Consider the following 21,541-nt stretch of genomic DNA (forward strand, 5'->3'; position numbering starts at 1 on the left):
TCGGGGAAAAAAAAAAAAAAAAAAAAAAAAGAGAAACAACAAGGAAATCACTGTAAGGCTCTGTGTTGAAAAGACATTTCCACAGAGGGATCGATTTTGAGTAGTCAAGTGTTGTATCTAACTTGACACTTCAACCACTTGTCAGATGTTGAGGCAACAGAGAAGTTGTACAAATTTATTTTCTAACTCATCTCCCCATAACCTGCACTCCTCCAGGACCTTACTGAACTCCTTTGCATCCCCATCTCTCTCTCACCTTTAAAAGGCAACTTTCCTCTCCAAAGCCTGGCTTGGTCTGTGAAAGCAGTTACTTACTGTGCAAGCATCAACATCAGATACTGCTTTATCCAGTAAAAACAAATGCAACAGTTGCTTCTTTTATGGTTTGATATTGGCTGTTTCCTAAAATACGCTGCTTTTGTTTCCCTCATTTCCAGAAGCAAGTGTAGCTTTCCACAGCTCACTGAAAACACAGTACCATCTCCGCTCCTACAGCTGCCTACACGTTGTATTTTCTATGGAATCTAAGAAATAAAAATCTAGAGTTACGAATTCATGCATGAAACTTTACACTAAATGACTACATACATTATTTAGTTAAGGCAGTATCAGACTAAACATACCAGAAAAGTGGGCAGTAAATCCCATGCTTCTTCAAAAATTATAAATACTATTTGTACAGAAATACATTGTAAGGCTAGGCAAAACAATATGTTTGTTAACCTGTCTTGGGTTAACAGCCACATACTACAACAGCCACATACTGCATACGAGTATGAATTTTATGTTAAAGTACATGTATTTTTTCCATAAACTGTTTGGAATATATGTTTACAAGCAGCTGTACACCACGTACAAAGAGCATGTACAGCATACACATTCCCTGACGATAGCACTAGCTTATACAACCATTTTTCCAAACAATAAATATTTATGTATCCTGCAAACCAATAGTTCAGAGCTTTCTATGAATTGCAAAACGATGTAAGCTATTTGGAACTGATAGAATGATTTAAGAAAACAGAAAAGGATACACTGCAAACGCCAAGACAAGCAGACACCACACTACACTGATATTCATTTCCTGTGAGGGCTTCACAATACTGTAATAGGCTTCAGTCACCACATACACAACTGTAGCTGCAACAGTAAAATCCACCAGCCACTGATACTCAGGAAAGTAATGCAATGCTGAAAAATACAAGTTTGCAAATGTTATAAAAATGTGCTATTTTTAATTTTAATATTATTGTCATATACCGTGATGATTAAAATTTGTTTTCAAGTAATTGTGGTCTAGACAAATACACATTATCGAAGTTAAGAGCATCAACAACAGAAGTCACGTTTTCCATTCAACAATCTCTCCTTTTAACCTGAGCCTCTCTCTTTACCTCTGTTAATTGATACTGTGTTACTATTCAGCTATTTTAAGCCTTTAAGATTTTTACAGTTTTATCATCCCAGCCTTCATATATTAACCTCATAATTTCAAAGAGCATACCTAACAGGTCTCAACATCATAATAGAAAATGGCTCTCTGCTTAATTTTAGTTAGAGTTTATATGTAAGGGTTATGATTCTCAAGTTCAAGATTAAATGTTCACTGGCAATTGCTTAATGTATATATATGTACTTCCTCACTCTCTTAAAAAAAAGTAAAACACTTACAGTTTGCTCAAGACACTTAATGCCATCATTTTTAACAAAAAAAAAAAAATAACTGAAACGTTCAAGTACTTTTTTTTTTAAAAAAAAAAAAGCTTCAAAAGAACTCTGCATTTCCATTAAAGTTTTTTTCTGTGCTGTGTTGGATAATTTAAACTGAGAAATCTGCACAGCACTAAGCTTCCTTTTGATGGTTATGCATATGCTTACAAAAATGTGAATATGAAAACACATATCACACATACAGAAGAATCATATGGATATGCATGTAACAGAAATTAGTTATGATTAAGGAATCAAAAATAATGGTTTTCAAAAAGTAGCAACTTTCAAAGCATCAAATGCTGCTAATTTCTCCACTTTCTCTTTTGGTGTTCAAGCATTTTGTGTGGGTGAAAGGTCTAGGCTTAACTGCAACACCACGTTTCCGATTTTAGACAAGCAGAAAGCTTTTGTTCTAACATCTGCCAATAGTCATTTTCTTGTACAAAACTATGATCTGTTTCAAATACGCCATCCTTTTGGTGTTGTCTCATATTGCTATGGATGTCTGATGCAACAATACATACACTTTATGCTGGATTTCACCTACTCATCCTTTCCTGTAACAATGCAATTAAGATGTCACCCATGGAACAACAAAGGAGACTTCTTGGAATCTTATGTAACTTTCATTATTATCAGTTGCACTTTTATATTTTCATTGGCTATAAAAAGATACTCCAGCATTTATCAAAAATAAACACTTGACAGAAAACATCAGGCTATATATTTAATATATTACTGTCTGCATCTATTTGCTCTTACCTATAGTGTCCCTTTCAGTCACAGACTTTGTTTCCAGATGAAGATCAATGTCCTTTGGAATGGTTAGAGGTTTGTTTTCAATATGACCATTATATTTCCTAGAAGGTAAATAAAATATACACAGGTAACACAATGCTCTTTTTTTTTTTTTTTACATAATGGCATTTCAAATTTAAGACTGAAGACCGTTTTTCCTTTAAATGCAAACGTTTTTATCTATCTAGCTAAAAGCATTAATTCAACTTCAAATATGAAAATATCTTGAGAAGCAACAAGGCATGTCAATAATTACTAGCTTTATCTCTCAAGGCTCTGACATACTACTGTGGCTACACACATGGGTCTCCGTGGCTTCTATATGTGGGGTCCTGAGTATGTAGTAGGACAAGACCTGGTGAGCATCATTTACTCCAAACTAATTTTCTCTGAAAGGCAGCTTTCACTGTTCAGACTGCCAGGGAGCTATAGAGTGGTCTATGAGGTTATGCCAGTCTCAACAGTTTTGCGATCCGAGTACAGCTACAGAGCAGAATATATCTATCCTGATAAACAAACACCCTGACGAAAACCAAAGCTACATGAAGACTCTGCAGTTGAGGTCTAGGCCAGGTTCCTCTCCACACCAAAATAAATAAGTAAAACTAATTTCCCAAAATAGTATTAGGCCTACTGGGGCTTAATATAATATCAAGACTGTTGCCTGAACTGGACTAACCTAGATCCTTGAAAGATGTATCTTACCAGCCATCAAGCAAACTGAACTATAAAACAGTTTTCTAATCTAACAGGTCACATACAGAAATACTATAGGCTTATATCAATTCCTATCCTGGTTGTGAAAACAATCAAAAACAATTATCATAGTATTATGAGCAATCCCAGACATGCAGTAGATCCTGAAAAGCAAGAATCCATCCTGCTGTCTTTGGGAAGGCATACAAAGCTATGCGTATCCTGATGCAGAGCCAGGGTTCAAAGCTGCATTCCGGGTTTTAGCCACTCCTGCAGATACACAAAGGCTTCAAAAGGAGTTGCATGCAAATTTATTTGATCCTATCACATGCATAGCAGTGGACAACCTATTTATACGAAGGGAAAGACTAAGGAAAGACTAAGGCAAGTAAAGGGTGATCCTCATAATGCTAAACCCTTCCTGGCTTCCAAAATTAAAAATTAAATAAAAATTGAATTCCTTTCTGAATCAGTCAGAAATGCGTTGACCGTTGCAGTGTCTTGTGGCAGCACGTTTCATCACCCCAAATTAAAATGTCCTGATACATACTCTACCAACTTCATTCACCACCTCCTTGTAAAGCACAGTAGTAAATTTACTACTCCCTGTCCACTCCCTGTGTATAGTGGATACACACCTATAGCAAAACCCTCCTTCAACCAGTTCCCAGACTAGTAACCCTTACACTTCTCTTCCTTGTGAGGAAGCCTTACTCAGACATCATCATTCCCCTTTTCTAGTTCCACAGAATCAGCTTTCAAATACGGCACAAACAAAAACACGTCATACATAATATGAAGTTTTGTTTCTCAAATTGCTATTTAGAAGTAACAGTTTTAAAGAATATTTCCCTCCCCCCCCCACAGACAATAGAGAAATAAAAAACAGAAAAGATATTTAGAGCAACAAGTGCATTCTTATCTGGAGCTCTAAAACTACATCAACATCATAATTTTTAAAATAAGCCATACCACTACACTTTAAATTGAGGATGCTTGTAAAAGAGCTTGAAGAAAGTTAAGTTACATAAAATGGGCTGAAAGATCATCACTAACCTAGGTAAAACTTACTTCATCACTATATATAAAAAAAATAATTGAAGCAGATCAAAAAATACTTTCCCAGGTTAAAAAAAAAAAAAAAATCAACAACAAAAACCACAGAACTCAAAAACCCCAAAAAGGCTACAACAAAACAGCATCCTTTGCCAGACTTTAGAACAGCACCTTTGAAACCAGAAAAAGGAGAGGTGGATTTGCCATAAAAAGAGCTACTAGGATAAGCATTAAAAAGAAAATCAGTCAATTGTGAACATACTTTTAAAGAGTAAGATCCTCTCAGCTATCGTGTGAGCTGAGAATACAAGCAGAAGGTATCAATAAATACTATTTTTTCAGATGATCCTGACATTACTATCATCTAAAGCACAAGAATTTTAATGGACAAACTGCAATATAAGGATGGAAATACAAAGCACTACCCAAAAATTTCCTGTACCCAAGTCCAAACGAGAACTTGCAGCACTGCCCAACTGCTTGAGTGCCCAAGCTTCTGCGTGCTTCCCTGCCCCCATAATACTCACGTTCTGCTGCGTGCCCCCAGGAGTACCATCATCGTGATGAAGATAAGCATTTGGATAACTGAAGTCATTTCAGATCAACTAAATTCCTACACTTTAGTCATCCCAAGGGACCCATAATCTAAGAGACACAGAACATACCCAGGATGTCTAACAGCTTTAATTCTAATTCATAGTAGCTATGGACCTTTTCATTAGCCTAACAATTTAATACAACACAAACAACTCTGAAGCAAAAAACCCACCTAATATTCATTTGCTACGGTAACCTGTAGCATAATATTCTGAAATGTAATATGCATTGAGTAAAACAGACTAGCAAAATACAAGTTCACACTACAGCTGTTTCCAATGCTAATTTTCAAACAAGTTCCTTGGATCTCCTTTCGCCATTTTTCTTATAACTTCAAAGTGAAAAATTATTGAAGGAACAGGCACTACATTTCACAAGACTAAAGGCTTGATGAAAAAACATTCTTTAACCTGAAGAGACATGGAAAAAAATAAAATGTGTCATTATTTCTCCTGCTCTTTTTCACAACTCCTTGGTTCAAATCAGCACTGCATTCCAGTTGGTGCAGCCTAAAGAAGTATATCCAAGCCAATTCAATAGGAATAGTTCCTACTTTAACAGCAGGACAGTTCTCAAACAGCAGCAGCTTCTTTAAGAGGAAACATTGACCGAAAAGTAAGGATATTTTCATTTTACAAAGGCAAAGCAAAACAAGCAGCATTTAAGCCTCTGTATTACCTTCCTGGTTCCTCTGAGGTTTAATGTTTACCTTAATACCTAATTTACCTGTTCACCTGTTAATAATGCTTACCTTAACACAAGCAGCTACCTATTACAAATGTATTGTCTTGGTTACATATTAATGTAGTATGGTTATTATGTCAATCATAATAATTGACACCAACAAGATTTGACTGCCTAGACATAATTTAACATCACATTTGAAACGTTAAATGCAACAGCTTAATAGTTGAAAAGGGACTTAACATATGTATACGTGGCTTATGATGCAGGTTCCTATTATGTTTCACAGTAAATTTTCCAAAGATTATTAAGTTTAAGATTACATGAACTTGTCATGCTTTCACTCCGCAGAGCATGCAGTTGCTCTGTTGAAAGTGAGAACACAGGCACATGCTTTGAATGGAACACTGGCAATGCTAAGGAAAGATATTAGCAAAGTAAAGTTATTTTGTAATGTGATTTTTGTTTAAGGTTCCTATTCATGGACTTAAAATTTAATTAGGTAATTGAAGATATTTTACATATAGATAAGTATCACTGACTAAATGGACAATTATACATTTTATTCACAATTTTATTCACAATTTTTTTTTGCTTCAACTTGTTAACAGAAAGTTGATAGATAAAAGTGAGGTTTTAAACTAAAGTTACTTAACACTAATGTGACAATTTAGTTCTGTACCTCAAAACATGGCAAATAAAGCTCCTAACTATGTAACTTAAACTTTGAAATTGAAAAAAAAAAATGCATTTTGAATAGATTATCAGTGAGCTTTGTGGATTAACACAGGTGTTAGGAACGGTAAGAGAGCAATTCATATTGGAATAAAAAACAAAGGACCACAGAAAACCTCCTAGATAACCAAAAAGAAAGACAGAATGTTTTTATATTTTGTTGTTTGGTTTAAACATAGCCAATTCAGAAATTCTGCACCACAGCAAGCTCTAACACACCAAGCTCCACCTCCTCTAACTGGTCTTGCTGCTGTTGTACTTTTGGTGAAGCTGTTCCAGATCCTCAGGACTGAACAAGAGAAACCTGTTTCCAGCTGAAGTTGAAGGACAGCTCTGTCATCCCTAGGTTAAATAAGCCAAGCTCTTTTAGCTTCCTCTTGTAGACAAGCTGTTTCCTGGATGATCCCCGCAGCCCTTCAGTTCACCTGTTCAAGTCTGAATTCAGTTTTCTTGAACATGAATGATTAGAACTGTTCGCAGTAATCCCGGTCAAGTTCTATAAAAGTGCCCTGTGCAAGAGGATTAATATTTTCCTCTCTCTTCTACTGGAAATACCTCACCTATTACATCCCAGGAGCACATTTACCTTTTTCATAGCTGTCTTAAGAGTAGTGGCTCAGTATAATCCTGTGTTCAACTAGTACACTCCTATCTTTCTTCTCTTGCTTCAAGATGAAGAGCTTCAATCCTACAGATTTGCTTTCCTGAGTCTCCATGAAATAAATAGATTCATTAAAAAAGTCCTTAGCAATTTCACAAGCTACTTTTAAGGACTGAGAGTCATCTAATCCTGCACAATTTGGTGACATTCAACTCTCTCTAAACTGAACAAACAATTCAGTACAGAGCTGTGGAAATGTAAGCATTGTAGTCATATGCCATGCAAAGTTTTAGAGCCACAAAGACATAAGATTGACAGCAAAGTTGTTTTATGGATGATATTAAAAACCTGGGGGGAGGAAGGGAATGACAAGTATTTACCTATCTTTTTTGCTCTTCCCTCTTTGCTTCCCTGCAAGAATCCGTAGTTCTTCTTCAGTAGGATGTTGATACCATCGTAAACTAATGAAAAAGAAGATCTCATGTAAAACAGTGTCAGCAGTCAGCAGTGTCAACAGTGATTTAAAAAAAAAAAAAACAAAAAACTACGTATCAACACAGATCTATATGCATATTGAAACAACAGTCATTTGCAATACCTAAGCAAAATACCCTTTTAAGCGTCAGCACTGTCTGAACCAAACAGCCACAGCTAAACTTCAGCACTCTTCAGGATGAGTCACTAATTAGATAGCTTTAGAAAGCTTTACCATTATCCTTCACAGCATGCCCTTCACTTCTAAAAACAAATAACTATTGTCAGTCTTTCTTCTTACACAGACCAGATCATAACATCCGTATTTCTGTCCTAAGCAACACCCCCCCACTGATAACTTCAATCTAACTAGAAAAAGGAAGAAATGAACACCGTGGCTTACAAAAGCACAGATACTTACAAATTAAAAGTATATGGCTGCAGCCTAGAAAGGTATTTGCACTTTCTATTATTTCATTTATGTATTTCACCCTTAAGTGTTACTTAAAAAAAAAAAAAAACAAAAATCACTAATTTTCATGTAGCTGTAAGATTTTCCCCTTTCACAAGTCAATGCACTATCCATTTATTTAAAAGGCAACTGGTGGCAAGGAAGTTCTGAAGGGGGAAAAGAGAAATGGTTCAGCCTCAAAGATTTATCCTTATTTCTATGCAACAACCATGGCAGCTGAAATAAGGTCTCTCCCACGTGGCAAAAGTGGGCCACCCTTCAGATTTAGGAAGACTGTCACTGATTTCCACGCTGAAATGCTAAGATAGAGGAGCCCAACTATAAACAGCAACAGACTTGGAAAATTTATCCAAATATATATGAAAGTCATTTTCTGAAGAAGGCCACTGATTTGTGTTACAGGATAAAACAGGGTAATAATCAGAAACAGCAATAACCATCATTATTACTCTGGTTAAAAAAAAATCTCATCGAGTAGGACCACTCAAATCTACATCAGCGAATATGTCATTGTTATAGCTAAAATTCTTTACCTGTTTAGGATACTAACACAAATCAAGGATGCTTAAACAACAACTTGGTCTTAATTACACTACAAAATCATGTTGCAAGTGATTCATAATTACAACTAACAGGATACAAGAGGGTTCTTTTACTAAATAAACCTTACAGCCTTCTATTTAACATGTTAAAACCAAAAGATTTCAAACATTTTCATAAAGGTAGAACTGAAAAAATATTTAGTTTCTATTTGCTTTAGCTTATGCATGTTTAAAGCTGAGATAACCCTGTAGCTTTGATAGATTTAAATTAGTCTCAATAGCAAGACCAGCACAGATATGCCCTAGTTAATTTGAATACCGTCATTAATAAATGCAGAACAGAACACCATTTTCCTCCTGTCTTCCTATAATGGCTTGGAAATAGAAGGACAGAAGAGGTTGAGCAACCTAAAAGCAACATTTTGGTAGAGACAGTTTTATTAGTTAAAAATGCAAAGGCCTACTTAGGCTGCAAATTCATTTACTTAATAAATGTGAATATTCATATTCTGTTCAAGCTCTGAAAGCAGCATCATCTGAAAAAGTTTGCATTCCTTTTCAAATATAAGTAAATTGTTTTTCAACAGCCAATACTTGTTCATTCTGCAACTGAATAGATTACCTTGTATCCACTCAAAGGACTCTTAGATTTTGAAATGCCTTTCTTTCTTTTAATGGACTTTGAATGCACACATGCAGGCACCTTGAAACCAACTTTTCTTAGACAACTTAGAGATGCTGGCTTTACTGGTAACGTGTTTATCCTCACTCCCCTTTGGTGAGAGCTCTCTCTTGTAGGCATTTCTGACAACTTGACTTAGAAAAGCCTCCCAGCTCTTTGGAAGAAAAACATTTAGGCCAAATAACTCAAACCACAGATCAGCTGAAATATATTGACAAGCGGAAGGAGGAAAAGGTGGTAGGTAACATTTCCTAGGAAAGCTGGACTGCAGCGTGTGTGGTGTACATATACATGTGTATAACACTCTCCACTGCCCCACTAACACAGGTCTGCCAAAGAAAACACTTGTCTGCAAATGTAGAACGCTAAGGAAAATATGTTAACATAAGCTTGTCAACTATAATAAGAAAATAACTATTTTTCTTTCCGACAGTTAAATTCAGATTCCTGTTTCAGTAAAGCTTCTGGCTTTTTTTCATTTCTGGAAAACAGAAGTATTTCTGTCTCTTCACACAATTCTTGTATTCCAAGGGTTATTCACAATGACTGAAACTACAATACACTAAAATAGCTACCAGATAAATAGAACACTGAAAAGCAACAATGAGAGTTTCAAGGTTACTAGCAAGAAAAGTGATAACAATACTCCCATTGACTTCAGTGAGAGCACAAGTACAGAAACTTGTTTTATGTACTTATCAATCTGTAGGCGTGCAAAGATAAAGAGAAAAGGATGACAAAACATATTTGAACAGCAAACCTTTCCCTTTCACTGGCACAAGGTATGCCTTAGAACAAGGATCCAGAAACTGAAAATGCCAGAAGAATGAAGAACAAGGGCTTAATATTGAACAAGTCTTTAAAAGAAAAACAATTAAATATTTAAACTCTGAAATCAAAATTTAAACAAATGTTTTAAATATTATATAAAAGTAGAAAATACTGTTTGAATTATCACTGATAAAAACAATAGAGAAGTAACACACCATAAAAAACAAAGGTTGCAGTTCCACATTTACTAAAAAATTTTCAAGAGTTCACTTACAATGTAATATTTCAACAATGAAACTTCTCGTAACAGTAAAGAGCAGGATTCCTCTTTGTATCATCTGCCTGCCAACAAATCTGTTTTCCATTCCAACTAACCATTAATACTTAAATCACATTTAAACAACAGTCATTTTTCATTGGCCATTATTTGAGTGTTGAAAAGATGAAAATTAAAAAGAAAAAAAAACCTGCTAATTCCACAATGCAGAGGCAAAAAGGTAGTGGAAAATTGCACAAGACCTGTTAAGAATCCCGTGGAGCACATTATTATTTAAGGACACTCCTTCAGAAATCAAAGAGCAGAGATTTTGTGTTCTCAAAATTTTAACAATTACGAAAGACAGCACACTACCTTCTAATCATACAAAGTGCTTTTCTTCCCACAAGACAAAAAAACAAACTGTATTTTTTTCATTTTTATTTTTTAATATTTAAGATACTGATTTATATTCAAAACAGCTGCTGCTTTTAGTTATTACAGACACAGACACACAGGGAATGCTCCCCTTGCAACTCATTATGTCTGTTTGATCTATTGTTATGAAAGTACTGTACTGAAATTTATACTAATCCTGTCCTATGAAGTATTAAAAAAACAGGATTCTTAATAAATGCCTACACACTCTGTATATCAGCAGGTGCACTGTTAAGAATGTATTCTTTAGAGCTTTGTATTTAGTTTAGCTTTTCAATATTCAAGTATGCAGCTTTTGTCTTTAATAATGTAAAAGCTGGACAACAGCTAACTTTATGGCTGATACAATTAATAGCACAAACAAGCCTGTTTCCAGCAGCAATGCTGTTATACCTTGAACCTCTAAGTCAGGTGTCAGTGCTGGATAAATAAAGTTCAAGAAGAGCAGATTGCTTTCTTGCAAAGTAATTAAACTAAATTGGTACATTCTACTGTTTCTACTCTGATGCATAATTATTTTACCATATTCACAAGCAGCGTAACAACTGGGTTTTTATTGTTGTTGCTTTGTTTTTTCTTTGTTTGTTTTTATCTTACCTGCCACTGCAGAGAAGCCAACGAGCAAGAGAATAATGAGGTATGATCTTCTGTATGACACTAGCCATTACCATGGTCACCACCAACTGTACACCTATCACACCCTGTAATGGAATAAATTAAACAACAAGTCAGCATGTGTTTTTAGAAAGCACTGATGTACCTTTTTGTTTGTTTTAACATATTAAAAGCACTTTCATATCGCAGGGTTAACAGTTTTTCATTTCTTTTTAAACTAGACAAGAAAAAAAATACATGCTGTATCAGTTTTCAAGAAATCACCTGGACCCTGCCATCATCAGTTACATGCACCACCCAAAAGAAGAAGTGTTGCTAGATCATGTGGCTAATAGCATCAGCAACTCTCTGACAGCTGATGCTGTCAGCACCAGAGTGCCTCTGCTCACCAGGTTGTGAAGCCACATCCTGATGTGACATTCTATGGTACACCACACCTCGATGTAACATCACCGACTACAGTCTTGCTTTCTGTGGTTATTTCAGTTCTGGCATGATTTAGGAGCTGACACCAAACAAACCCACTGGAGTTAAGAATTTACAATATCCATGCCTTGATTAGTACAGAGCATTTGCTCCTTACTGAAATGAAGGAACATATGGTGAAGGGAGGAGAGGGTGCACAGGAATGGACGTAACTTCACTTTATCACCCAAATCTTGATCAAGACTTGGCACTTGAGCAGGAGGGCCAGCAATATTCTCACCCCATGTCACTCAGCAAGCTTTAATTCTGTTTAATTCTTTGTTGCTTTATTAGGCAACATTAAACTTCTCAAGCTAAGTAACAATGAATGCAACATTGCATCACATTACTTTAATCCTGGACATAAAATCCGATCAATTCATACCATGTTAAAAACACGAAGCGTGTACATTTCATTTTCTCATACTTCCAAGACTTTCAAACTTAACATATAACAAGCAATAGAAGAAGAAAAACTATCCAACTGATACGAGGAAAGTTCACCAAAACACGGCACTGAAAAGACACAAAGGATCAGCCAAATAAGCTATTCCCACTCTTTCAAACTATTTTTGAGAATACTTTCTTGTGAAATTGAGTGTTATGTACATTTTCAGTTAGCATACAAAATACTACATTTAAGAAATGGTGTGCATATGCTTATCTTTACGTTCATTCTTTGACATCACGTTTTGGATATTGCTAGTTAAAAGCCTTGAAGAGAAAATATTTCTGTCTGCAATTGTAGAAGTTGTGAATTACACTTCAGTAGCTTCGTATTGACACAATGTGTAACAGAGAATCAACAGGTAAAAATATTTCTATATACAGAAGCGGTATGCCATTCACCAGTGGCAAAGAAGACAAAGATGAGCTCACTTTTCTTAAATCTTTTTCTTTTTTCTTCTTTTAATGTTTAAATGGAATATTCTGTATTGTGTACGTTGCCTCTTTGTCCTTTCACTGGGCACCACTCTTAAAAAGCCTGGCTCCATCTTGCTAATTCCCCACCCCAGCTCCCATCACGTATTTATACCACAGGACAAAATCCCTCCAGAGCTTTCACCAGCCTGAACAGTCCCAGCTCTTTTGATATTATATATAAAGCTCCTTTTGATATTTCAGAGTCTCCTTGTTGCAGCCTCATTTAAAAGAGTAGGATTGAGTGGTAGTCCTCATGAGGCTTGGTAGCCTCTTCATATCACAACTGTGAGCCCACAGCAGGCAGCAAACCTCTCCAGAGACTGTCCAGACAGCAAACAGGCGCGTCAGTGCCTCTGAGCAAGGCATCTCCAGTTATGAAAACCCTTTCAAATTTTTTTGGTGATACTGGTCCTAATAGAGGTGGTTAGTTGGACCTACTCTGTAGATGACCTGACCCCAATTCCACCTCTTGCATACTTCCTATGTTTGAGTTTTGCCATCAGCTGTACATTCACCCACACGTATCCAGCTTGAAAGAGGTGATCCCTGACAGTCAACCAGCTTTCAGAGACCCCTCTTCTCTCCAACACCATGCTCCACAGACTTCTTCCAGCTGAGGCCTGAACAAGCCAGAGTCTGCTGTCCTGAAGACTGGAGCAGTGAATCTGCTATTTGCCTTGTTTCCTTCTCCCAGGATCCTCAAGCCTACCATTTGACAGCTACTGCCACAAAGGTTGCACCAGCATTCACATCACCGACAAGTTCTTCCTTCCAGCACACCCTTCCTCATCAGCTTCTCAGTCACCTGTGTTAGGAAATCACCATCAATGCACAGCAAACACCTCCTGGATTGTTTGTATCCTCCTGTGTTCTTCAGCAGACGTTGGTGTGGTTGAAGTACCCCATGAGAACCAGTACCAGCAACATGAGGATTCTTCCAGCTGTCTGAAGACGGGCTTATCTTCTACACCTTTGTGAATGTCTGTGTACAGCAGACACATCATGCAATTGCTCAGCCCTAATACAACTCTCCCATAAGCATTCAGATAGTTCAGTCCTCATCCCATGATATACCTCCATGAGTCTCCCTCATGTCCCAGTGAAATTAGAGCCACACCGACCCCTCATTTCCCCTTTGTTCCCCATGCTGCAGGTGTTACTGTACAGTCACATTAGATATGCACCAATTGTGCCAATTGCCCAGAAGATGTATGAGAGCTTCTCCCCCTTAACGCTGATCTTGTTACTTGTGTACAGGTATTTCCTTATTTATGTTTATACATCAGTGAGCCCCATTCTGCCCTGATCAGTTGTTTTCAAAGACTTTTAGACCACCACCTTCTCCTCTTGATCTGTGAGTCACCACCTCTTTCCTCTATCACTGCTCATCAACAGCTCTCCTCACCCGGATCACCAGCATGTTAGCAGAGATGCTTTTTGCCCACTTGGTCAGGTGAATGCTGTTCCCTCCTCATGGTCTTCAACTTTCAGACAGGGGTCATAAAAGTCTTCAGCATGGTCACAAAAGTCAGGTCCCTGACACAGACACCTGCTACATAACCAGCGGTTAACATATTTTCTGTTTAAATAAATCACAAATTGTGTTGTCAATTCTGCTTTTATGAAAATCGTAGCTCAGTTGTTACAGGTGATCTCCAGTATCATCTTTAATGAAACAGGACTGAGGAAGACCAAGGTAGCATAAGTTACCTTTTTCCATTTGCAATCACTTAAAATAAATGTTATCAAACATTTCATAACGAGGTTTCAAGTACCACTTAGAAGTATTTCCTACTTTGTTGTAACTTGAAATAAGATGTTTGTGTTTTCTTCAGCGATCGGAAGTTCCTTCAGTAGTCAAGTCTCTCTTGCACCCTTGAAATTTCAACTGCTCCTTTACTCACTCTCAACAACTCTCTGACATACTTCGTTAAGACCTTACTTTTGTTTATGATCCAGCTTAGTCCTGAAATCTGTATGTATGATTTTAAACTCTGCATTTTTATTACGGATTCTTGGCATTTTGATGTCACGCAACTGAAGTAACTCAAAACCATTCCCTACCTAAGGGGATGTACACCTAAAATGAAAGGAAATGTTATTAAAACAAGCTGTCTGTATAACATAATTGGCATGTTTAAATTACTGTATTGCTCATCAACTATATACCCTTTTCACAAAACCATACTTGCTTACAGTAACAAAAAAGATGGTTTATTCTGACCGCCTTATGATAACCATTTCTCACATTCAAATTAGGGGACAGAAACACCACTCTCCCTCGACCTAGCTTGTTTGCTGTAGTTTTTCAACTACAAAAAAAAATAAGAGAAAAGTGATCCAAATCAAGGCAGTTGTTAAAAAAACAACCACCACAACATAGGAGGTCCACCAGCTGAGCGAAAATGTTTACAATTCAACCGATTATTTAGAAGTGCCCCTACAGAAACCCCTTTCTTTACTCAAGTGAAAGCTGCAAGTCATAGCTGATCCCATTAGGATCATTCTATCCTAAGCAACTGAATGCCTCTCTGCATCCTCCCTGCTCCCTTTCAGCAGCAATTCACCATGCTCTTTCCCATAGAGGTTACTCCTGCATTCCTTAAAAACAGAAACATCTACAAAAATATTTCAGCTTGCAACTGGAAACCACCCAGCAGGTTTTTAGGAATTAAAAAAACAAAACACGTAAGAGCAGCAACAGTACTGCTAATTTCCATTTTAAATTAGACTGTGAGATAGGTACAGCCTTCTGGTACCTTTCTACATTTCAAGCAATTAAAAATGGATATACTCATTCATGCAATCAAGGCATTTTTCTCTTGACTCCTGAATGTTTGGAATCAACCAAAAGCAGTAGGTTACCAGAGAGAAGCTGGCAGATGAAATTAAAAAATGTGAGTGGGCAGTATGCCCACTGAAAATAACATAACACGTGCAAAGCACAACATGGTGCCAACTCCTGCCTGCACATACTTACGAACTATTTATTTACACGTGTACTAGTACTCTCTAGACAAACCCACACGATTCCAAACCATCTCAAATTGCAACATGAGGTCACAGTGCTTTTTCCCCACAGAAAACCACAAACTAGGGAGTTCATTTCAATTTGGGCCCTTTCTAGACCAAATCTCACAGGTGCTTTTAAGTCTTCTTACTACTACTGATATCAGTTTAAGTACACGGCCACTCATTTCAGGAATATAAATGCAGATTAGGTACTGGTGGGAACCAATACCTTATTCTCTGTCAACACACTTTAAATTAGAGAAAACATAAGTTAGCATTTTGCCAGAAACTTAAAAAAAAAATCTAGCCCTACTTAACAGGATATGACAATTATTTGAAAGAGATGTCGTTCAAGGACAAAGCAATTTTACAAGACAAAAGGCATCTTAGAGATGAGGAACTGTTGCACAGATTAAGTGAACTGTACGAAGTTACAGAACGGTTTGTGGAAAATGGAAGAATTTGAGCTCATCTCCTAAGACTGCAGCATCCTCTGGTTCCACATAGATCCATGTGCCTGCCATGCTTCAGCTCTGCAGCTTGGAATTTGAAAGCCAAATTCAAGACGCTGGAGATATAAATCAGTCTCTTGCTAATCAGAGAAGCGTTTCTGTCAATCTGAACAGGGCTGAGATGCACTCAGTGCAAAGGGAAGACCGTCCAGTGTCTCTGTAAAATAGAGGCTGGCAAGCAAGCCCAGGGTCAAAGATGAGACTGAAGCAGAACAACCAGTGACTACAATGTCTAATAAATTGCAGACTTGCTGAAATTCTGCTTCAAAGGAAGATCTTTGGTCAGAGATGTTTTAAAAGTCTCAAGCACTCAATTCCAGGACGCTGAAATAAGCACGGCATTATTTATTTTCCTTCTGCAACACAGCACACATTTTACAAGAAGTTTTTAATAAAACATAACAGAGAATGCCAAACTGGTCTACAAGAGAGGTGTTAGCAGTTACATTAGAAGGTAAAATAGGCAGACTCTTAAATAAGTCTTCAAAAACGATGATAAGCCCAAAAGGCAATACGACAAGTTTGAATGAAGTACAACCTAGACTTTGGCCCTCACGGTCTATACCTCTAACACCATGTAAGCGGAGACATTGTTGGTGATAATTAGGGGAACAAAAAGTAATTACGATAACGTTACAATACTCTTATCCACAAGTGATGTGTACTTACAACACAACTATGGCTCTCTCGTAATAGTAGCAAAAGAAGAAAACAAACATTTTTACAAGTAATACTTCTAAAGGACGTTTTTCTATTCATCGTGAACTTATTTACAGAACACGCAAAACAAAGATAACCGAGGTTTATGCCAAGGCATGACTTCAGCCTCCTTTTGACCTTGCCCAAGGTTATTCTTGCAGCACCACATCGGGGTTCTACCTCGTCTTCTGCCCTCCAAGGTTTTGTCTCATCACATCCCTGCATACTACTAATTCAGCGCCCAGCTTTACTCAGGACTTTAAAACTACTTGTCTGTAATGACGCCCAACTCCAGCCCTGCGCGGGGGCCTGGGTCTGAAGCCAAGAGCTGCTCGCAGCGTGGGGACTGCTGAGAACGGTGTACAGGCAACACCACCGCGAGCCCGAGAGCATAGCTAGGGGAATCCAATCCACTTACTTTTTGAAGTCTTGCAAGAGCAAGATTTTTACACGAGTGCACTGCAGTATCCTACGCATATTAATACAGGGCATAGCAAACTCTCTGCGTGGCAGCACACAAACGTACTTGAAAATTCATGACCTTTTTGGCAAGATGTGGAAAAGCTTTTATATTAGCAGCATCGAGCAAGACTTCTAGGATATAACCGATACTCCTGCCTTACACAATTCCAAAAGTGCGACGGCATTTGTGATGCCTTAGAGCTGAATACAATATATTTGAAATGCCATTTAATCAATGACACATTGTGGCTCTTACTATTAGATCAGACTTTTCCACAGGCAGAGTTTTCTCTCCATGTATATATATACGTGCCCAAGCTGAAGCTTGTATAAGCAGAACAGTGCTTTGCAGCAATGCAAATACAAATCAAGATTGCTTGTTAAGTATCATAAAATATTGTATGGGATGCTCAAAGAAAACTGAGCTCACTGTACAAAGTCTTAAAATGTGTGCTTCCTATGAAAAAGAGTACTTCTACAAAATGCCTGTAAGCCAGATTGATACTTTATACAGTTTGTAATCTGAGTATCTTACCATCTGTAAATATCAAAAACCCGTAACGCTGATTTTAGGAAAGACATCTACATTGAGAAATCTCCTTACAATTTGGATTTTTTATTTGTTTTATGATCAACATTTCCCTGATTTGTATTCTCCTACTACTCCTGCTGTTTGCAACATAGCAGGAAGGAAGATCAACAGAAGATCAAATGTTGTGAAACAACACCTGAGGAATTCCAGACTACTACCAAACTGCTCACCTTCATGGGTCTTTCCTACCCAAGAGGCCAATTCTGCCTTGACCAGTGTCATCCCCAGTGTTCAAAGGAGAGTCACGAACTGGCAGATGGAAGCAGTCAACAGCAGCATGACTGCCATTGCATCAAGACGTGTTTTCCCACCAACCAACTCTGTTTTGGTACCGGTGGAACAAGAAGCATGAGTGCTCTCTAAGCATCATGATTACAGAACCAGCAATCATCAGGCATGTCAAGTTATTGCTGTAGAAATCTCATGACGGGAACCAACGCACTTTTAAAGTCGTAAAATTATCATCATTACTGAAGCAACTAACAGAGAACATCCCTTAGGCAGAACACTGAGAATTGATCTAGTACAATGGAAAAAGAAATCCAAGGTTAGATCATGTTACAACTAACAGATTTCTAAAATCTATTTTACCCATATTTCCCTAATTTTGATTAAACACAAAGCTGGAAACTTGGAAAAATCTATCACTAAAACACTTGGTTTTTACATCGAAAGCTTTGCCATTATAAGAACCATTCTGAGAACAAAAAGTTTAAAGACCCTCATGCTGAGCACTCCAAACACCACGGCCTCATGGTATTAAATATTTATGAAAATTCTGTGCTTAAATGCAAGCATCTGAAATGTTTGTGCATAACTGAGAGTTGTGAGCCCGTGCAATGGGCATTACAGCTGCAAAGGCGAGCGCTATGGAAAAGTTTTTTCACGTATGTCATGGAACTACTGGCAAGAACATTCGTCCTCACCACCAGCAACTAGCAAAGATAATTAGAACTGACTTCTCAAGCCTCTTAGAAAACAGAAAAAGAAAAGCAGTCCATACATATAAATAAGGGCCTACACTGAAAGAAAAAGGGGCATTTGTTTAGAGTCTTCCAAAATTATCTTTAAAGGCAGCGATAGAGGGGTGGAACACTACAAATAGCAGGAATTATTTCAGTGCCTTGATGTTCAGTATTGTGATCTCTGTAGAAAGGGGGTATAAAGAAAGGATGAAAAAATAAAAGGAGATGAAAAGGCACCCTTCCTTTCACATAATGCTCGTAACTAAGAAGCATTTAAGTAGAATTAATTAAATATCTGAATAACTGAAGAGTTACATAGCTTTTTTTAATTGCAGGAGATGTTACTCCAGATTTACCTGAAGACCTGCACACGGGGATCAAGGCCTCCTTACGGCCTCCCGAGGGCGCGCACAGCCCCTCAGGGCCGCGTTCATTAACTAATGAACTGATTAATTACCCCCCACACACACTCCCCCCGGCCGCTCACCATGCTGCTCCCACCCGCCGCCGCCGCCGCTCCAGCCGCCCGGCCCGGCCCCGCTCGCAGCGCATAAATCCGACCCGCTCCTCCCGGCTCCGCCCGGCCCCGCTCGGCTCCCGTGGGCCCGGCGCGGCCCGGCCCGGCCCCGCTCCGCCCCGCCAGGCCCCGCGCCGGCTGCCGACCGCCGAGGTCACCGCAGGACCCCTCCGCCGTCAGGACCCCACCCCGCTGAGGGCTGCCGGCCGCGATGCCTGCGCGGAAAAAGAGACGGACACGGCAGGAGGCGCCGCTCCGAGCGCTCCGCGCTCCGCCCCGTCGGACGTTTGGGGAGCGGATGCGAGGGGAGCAGCTCGGCGGTGCGCAGAGCGGGCAGCGAGCCGGCCGCACGGCCCGACAGGCGCTAGGGCAGCCGCAGCCCTGTGAGGGGAGCGGGGCGGTGCGGGGAGGGCCGGTGCGGCGCATTGGCGCATGCGTAGTACTCGGCGCCCGGCGCGGCGCAGAGGTGCGCATGCGCCGAGCGCTCATGGCCATGAAGGCACACGCGCCCCCTCTGCGCACGGCCCCGCCCCCTCTGCGCACGGCCCGTAACGGCCGCTGGCGGCGCAGTGAGGCGGGCGCTGCCCGACCGTTACGCGTCTGAGGGACGCCGGGGGGCTGGGGCGTGACAAGGGGTGTGATCCACCCACTCAGTACCATGCTCTTTGGCCCAAGTGTCGCCGAGGTTGTTTGAGATAGTCGATTCTTTTTCTCAGGTGCCATGTCGCCATTGGACTTGCTTTTCAAGGCCCGTGGTTGCATTCCTGGCAGAGGCACGGGGCACAGGATATGTTTCCAGTTATCCCAAGGTTGCTTCTACCATTGCAAGTACGCTGTGCTTGCCGTTGTGGGTGTATGGGACAGTGGGGGCCAGCACCAGGAAAAGGGGGAAGGCAGCAGCATGCACATGGCTGTGTCAGCTCTAGTTTGAGTCACACTTTTGAGTCACACAGATTTTTTCTGTGCTATAGTCATATATTTCATTGTTCTTTGATTTAAAATCACCAGGAGCCCTGCTAGAGGCCCCGGGGGGGGTGGCCTCTTGCAGGGCTGGGGGGAGTCCTGGGCACTGCCTGCCTGGGTGTGCTTTCTGGGGTGCCAGGACCCCTGAGATGACTGGCCAGGAGTAGAGGAGCTGCGCCTGCAGCCCTGGGCAGAGGGACCTGCTGCTGCCTCCTGCCCCAGCTCTTCATGGGGCTCTCCTGCTCCTGGTGGTCGGCTGCAGCTGGGACTTCACCAGGACCCCCATGCTGGAGAGCACTGGATGTGCTGGGCAGCTCCTCCAGGTCAGCGCCTGCAGAGCTGCTGGAGAACGTGGGGCTGGTGCTGCTGGTTCCCTGCATGGAGGCATTGGGATGGGTGCAGGAGGAAGCTCTCTGCAGCTCTCGCCTGCCGCCAGCATGTCCCGTAGATGGCTGAGAGCTGCTGGCGCAGCCAGGGCAGCACAGGGCTGAAGATATTCTGGTGCTCCCTGAACAGCACAGCCCAGACCTCAGACAGGAGGCCACCCAAAGCAGCCCAGGTATCGGGCTCCGCATCCCTCTCCTCGGCTGGCACAGAGGATGGAGCCAGTGCTGCAGGGCTAGGGGGTGGGAGTGGTGATGCTGCCTGGAAGCCCTCCCGTACTGGCACTGTGGGAGGGGAGACGATGCATTCCAAGTAGTCTTCCTCTCCCCACATGGAAACCTTGGTTGTCCTCATGCCCGTCCTGCAGAGTGGGCAGCTCGCCTTCAGTTTCGCCCAGCGCTGCATGCAGCCCAGGCAGAACTGGTGGTTGCCTGGTATTGTGTAGGCCATGTCTTTTCACCCCTCCTGGCAGACAGGACACGTCCGCGCCTCCTCTGTGGCCATGGTCTGCATGCTGCGCTGGGGAGAGCTGGTGGTGACAAGCTGCTCCCTGACACTGCAGAAGCAGGTATTGAACGTGCTGCGAGGAAGAGAGGGTCACTGGCTGCGTCCCGGCTCCTCTGCAGGAAAACCCCCGGCCCCAGACCAAGCCCCGTGGCTGGGCTGTGCCGTGCCACCTGTGAGCTGCCCTGGGGAACCTGTCCCCACAAAGCTCACCTAAGCTGCTGACAGCACGCCTAACATGGCCCCAGCTGCCTGAGTCAGAGTGTAGTGAGGCACTGGACTGGGTTGCCCAGAGAGGCTGTGGATGCCCCATCCCTGCAGGGGCTCAAGACGAGGTTGGGGGAGGCCACGGGCAACCAGACTGAGTGGGTGGCATCCCTGGCAATGGCAGGGGGGATGGAACTAAATGATC

General features: G+C 40.5%; 1 protein-coding gene across 2 annotated transcripts in view; it reads right to left on the reverse strand.

Moving 5' to 3' along the window:
* TMEM161B (transmembrane protein 161B) overlaps positions 1-19,297 on the reverse strand; it is a 37,001-nt gene extending 17,704 nt beyond the window's left edge. For both annotated transcript variants that reach the window (XM_035309772.1, XM_035309771.1), the window contains exons 1-5: positions 19,249-19,297; positions 11,113-11,216; positions 7,261-7,341; positions 2,476-2,573; positions 1,035-1,191 (exon numbers count right to left, since the gene is read on the reverse strand). In XM_035309772.1, coding sequence (XP_035165663.1) covers positions 1,035-1,191; positions 2,476-2,573; positions 7,261-7,341; positions 11,113-11,216; positions 19,249-19,251 — 443 coding nt within the window. In that variant the 5' untranslated portion in view covers positions 19,252-19,297. The remainder of the gene's footprint in view (positions 1-1,034; positions 1,192-2,475; positions 2,574-7,260; positions 7,342-11,112; positions 11,217-19,248) is intronic.
* Positions 19,298-21,541: the final 2,244 nt, after the last annotated feature.

Source organism: Oxyura jamaicensis, chromosome Z (genome assembly GCF_011077185.1).
Source record: "Oxyura jamaicensis isolate SHBP4307 breed ruddy duck chromosome Z, BPBGC_Ojam_1.0, whole genome shotgun sequence".
Classification (NCBI taxonomy): domain Eukaryota; kingdom Metazoa; phylum Chordata; class Aves; order Anseriformes; family Anatidae; genus Oxyura; species Oxyura jamaicensis.